The sequence below is a fragment of the Dasypus novemcinctus genome, chromosome 1 (assembly GCF_030445035.2).
Source record: "Dasypus novemcinctus isolate mDasNov1 chromosome 1, mDasNov1.1.hap2, whole genome shotgun sequence".
Lineage (NCBI taxonomy): Eukaryota > Metazoa > Chordata > Mammalia > Cingulata > Dasypodidae > Dasypus > Dasypus novemcinctus.
Genome location: NC_080673.1, coordinates 131,997,027 through 132,000,774, shown reverse-complemented (window position 1 = coordinate 132,000,774; position 3,748 = coordinate 131,997,027). Strand labels below are relative to the sequence as shown.

General features: G+C 43.0%; 1 protein-coding gene across 1 annotated transcript; it reads left to right on the top strand.

Annotated features, from left to right (window-relative positions):
- Positions 1-2,374: 2,374 nt before the first annotated feature.
- LOC101442511 (platelet factor 4) lies at positions 2,375-3,448 on the top strand. The gene is made up of 3 exons (XM_004465323.5): positions 2,375-2,645; positions 2,981-3,116; positions 3,240-3,448. The coding sequence occupies exons 1-3, from the start codon at positions 2,543-2,545 to the stop codon at positions 3,325-3,327; spliced, it is 327 nt and encodes a 108-aa protein (XP_004465380.1). The 5' UTR covers positions 2,375-2,542; the 3' UTR covers positions 3,328-3,448.
- The last annotated feature ends 300 nt before the right edge of the window (positions 3,449-3,748 follow it).

Here is a 3,748-nt window from a genome sequence, read left to right as displayed (position 1 = left end):
GCCCTACTTTGGAATTTATACTCCCTGGTGTGACAGAGTTGGACTCAATTGTAGTTTCCCTACATATGGCTCTATTGTCCCTTCTACTTGAACCTATAATTAGTACTAGAGTTGGTAGGTGTATGTCCAAGAGACTTAAAGCTTGGGGTTGTCCATATGCCAGCTGGACCCTGAATCTCAACTGAGTTGCAGCACCTATTCTCCAGGTCATTGGCCTTACCCAGGACAACTAACAAGGAGGAGATGATGAACAACCACCATATCAGGGAACTGAGAGAGTCTACAACTTCAAGGAAGAGAGTCCCATCCATTAGCCATATGAGATCAAAGCCCCTTTCAATTAGAAGTGGAGTGGATATCACTATCCCAGAATCCTCACAGTTGGGGAATGAATTATGGACTAAAGTAGACTTACTGGTGTTCTACTATAGTAGATGTGGAGGCTGTGGCCACTGGAGGTTCTGAGGGCAGGGAGATGTAAAAAAAATGTTGTAAAATGGGGGTATTTGGGGACTTGAGAATTGTCCTGAATGACATTGCAATGACAGATGCAGGCTATTATATATCTTGCCATTAACAAAAGAATTGCGTGGGAAAGAGTGTAAACTACTAGGTAAACTATAATCCATACTTAGCGGCAATGCTCCAAAATGTGTTAATCAATTGAAGTGAATGTACCACAACTAATGAAGAATGTTGTTAATGTGGTTAAATGTGGGAAGTGTGGGGAGTGGGGCATATGGGAATCCTCTATATTTTTTATATAATATTTATGTAATCTAAGTATCTCTAAAACTATATATATATATATAAATATATATATATTTAATAAACAAAACAAAACAAAAAACTACCACTCCTATCCTTTTCTTCTGCCACTAATCCAGTTTTGAACCTCAAGTTTCAGGTCCATAACACGCAAGAATTATAACATGTTCTGCACCAGTCATCGTGTTGGATGCCAGATGTTCAAACATGTATGTCACAGAAAATTGTCCTTGAAGAAATCATTGTCTCGTAGGAGACGGACTAACAAATAATTACAACTTATGTGATACATGCTAATATTGAAGTATGCTCAGTATGCATGAAGGAACAACCACAAGAACAAATTAAAGTCTCATCATCATCTTCAATATGTATTGCCTTCATCGTTGTAGCTAACTTTGTATTGTATGCTAGAATAGCAATAGATAAACATATGATCTTTAACTTCATAGTGCTTTCTATTTAGTGAGAGGAACAGTTTCAAACACAAATCCTATGTTTAAACATATATATCTGTTTATAATGTGCTGCTGCTGCGTGTATTAGCTCTGAAAAATAGGAAAAGCAGAGGGTGCTACAAGATAGACCAAAAGCAGAACATAGTCAGATTTGTCAGAGATGCCGCCTCTGAGAGAGTGATATTTAAGCTGATGCAAGAAATACGAATAGGACTTATCCAGCTGAAAGTGTATGTGGTTTGGGGAATAGAGGAAAAAACATTCTAGGCCCAGGAATTAAATTGCATATCCCTGCAGAAGCCAGGCTCTGCTGAGTGTTGAGATATCAGCTGGTTTCATGGCAGTATGCTCCTGAATCCAGACCTTCCCCACTGTTAGTGTGTCAGGGTGTCACTGTCCTTGGAATGAGGGTATTTTTGGTCTGGATAAAGAGACAAATTTATCCTTTTTCTGAGAAGGGAAGACATTCTACCCCTGACACTGATATTGGCCGAGGACACAGCAGGGGCTGAAAGCCATGGGCTGGCAAACTTTCCATCTTGTTCTCTCCTCTGGGGTATTATCTAGGGCTGAGCAGAAAGATCCAGGGGCTAAGCTTTTGCAAACAGAATGGGTTCAAATATTGCTTTTGTAATTTTTCTGAGTGCCAGAATAAATGAGAATACTAGACTTTACTTCCTATAGTATATGAATGATGGTAGATCCACGTAGATCTTACCCAGGAACAAGGGAAGGTTTGCACATTAAGATGACATTCAGAAACAAGTCATTGCCTAGTGACCAAATTCAACTTTTTAGTAGCAGAAAATAATTACAAACAACACACGCTCAACACATGCACCATCCAGACGCAACCCAATCAAGAAATACGAAAAGAGCTTAATGAACAGTTTTTGGTAGGCGTTGGGAAGGCAATAGATATTGTCTCATCCTGAAGGTGTATATTGTCTAAGTTGCAAGGCAGTGACTATACTGGAATCTACTATTGTACATAGCAAAGAAAACACACCTCTTAGTTCAAATACTGTTGCTAACTCCATAAATGTAATGTATGTGAGTTGGGGCTGGGGGTGTGGATTCTGCTACCAGCTCCCAGGCAAAACTGCGGAGCCCTGGCTTTTTTTTGTTTTTAATCTTAGCTGCCCAGAGCCCACCTCTTCTCGGAAGTGTCAAGGCTTCTTCACCACAGCACCCCACCCTCCACCCCAGACTTCCGGACTGGATGGACAGGGGGGATAAAATGGACAGGGAGAGCTCCTGAAACCATTCGCCTGTGGAGCGCCAGCCAGGACTTCCACTCGCTCAGATCCTGTGCCATGAGCCCGCGAGTGAGCTCCGCTGCTCTCGGCCCTCGGCCCAGCCCAGGGCTACTGCTCCTGGGGGTGCTGCTCCTGTCAACCGGGTTTACCTTCGCCAACGGTGAGAGTAAAATTGAGACCTGGAGCTGCGGGAGTGAAGGTGGAGCGACCGGGGAGGGGGTGGTGCGGGAGGGCGTCTGGGAACCCCCGGTGCTGGGGAGGAGTCATAACCGCTAAAGAGACCGGGTACCCCTCACTGCGCGCTGGCTAAGTGGGCGGGCACTGTGCAAGCGCCGCCGGGCATCACACCATTGAGTCAATACTACGCCTTTCTGAGGGAGGTGTGATTTGTGGATAAGGAAATGAAGGCCAAGCGCAGTGGGAAAGATCCCTAAGGTACCCCTGACCACTCACCAAGCATTACTCCTGCTCCCGATCCCCTCCCCCAATCCCCAGCTGACTCCGAAGGAGAAGATCAACAAGGGGACCTGCGCTGCATGTGTTTGAAATCCACCTCCAGAGTCCACCCGAAACACGTCAACAGCGTGGAGGTGATCAAGGCCGGGCTCCACTGCCCCAAAGCTGAAATTATGTGAGTTCTTGTGCTGCTGCCTTCTTGCCCATCTCTGCCTCCTCCGCCAGTCCCCACCGCAGTCTAATCTGATCTTCAAACCCCAGGTCTGAAAAGTGCCCCTCTTTCTCTTTTCCCTGCCAGAGCCACACTGAAGAATGGGGTGAAAATTTGCCTGGACCCGCAGGACAATGTGTATAAGAAAATAATCAAGAAACTTGTGAAGAGTTAGCTGCCTTGATCCACACATTTGCGGCATAACCTGCTTCTTTTTTTAACTTCTGATCTAATTTAATCTGCTGATGTTTACATTAGCCTTCAAATCCTAAAAAAAATAAAATAAATGAAATATATCAAGCTGGGATGTTTTTAAATATTTCTCAATAATAGAGCAAATAGTGCTGAGACATCACAATTTCATATAAGAAAAATCTCCAGAATTTTAAGCCAAAAATATTTTAAGGGAAGGGTTACTTTAATAAAGACTGGTTTTGCTTGGTGTTATAGGATGGCTGATACATATTTGCACATACTTGCATTTAATATCTGCACATTTTCATGGTTGCATATTGAATATTTACATTTTAATGTTATAATTAACTTTGCCAATAAGGATGAATCATACTTAAACTTTGCCAGATTTCTGGGTTTTT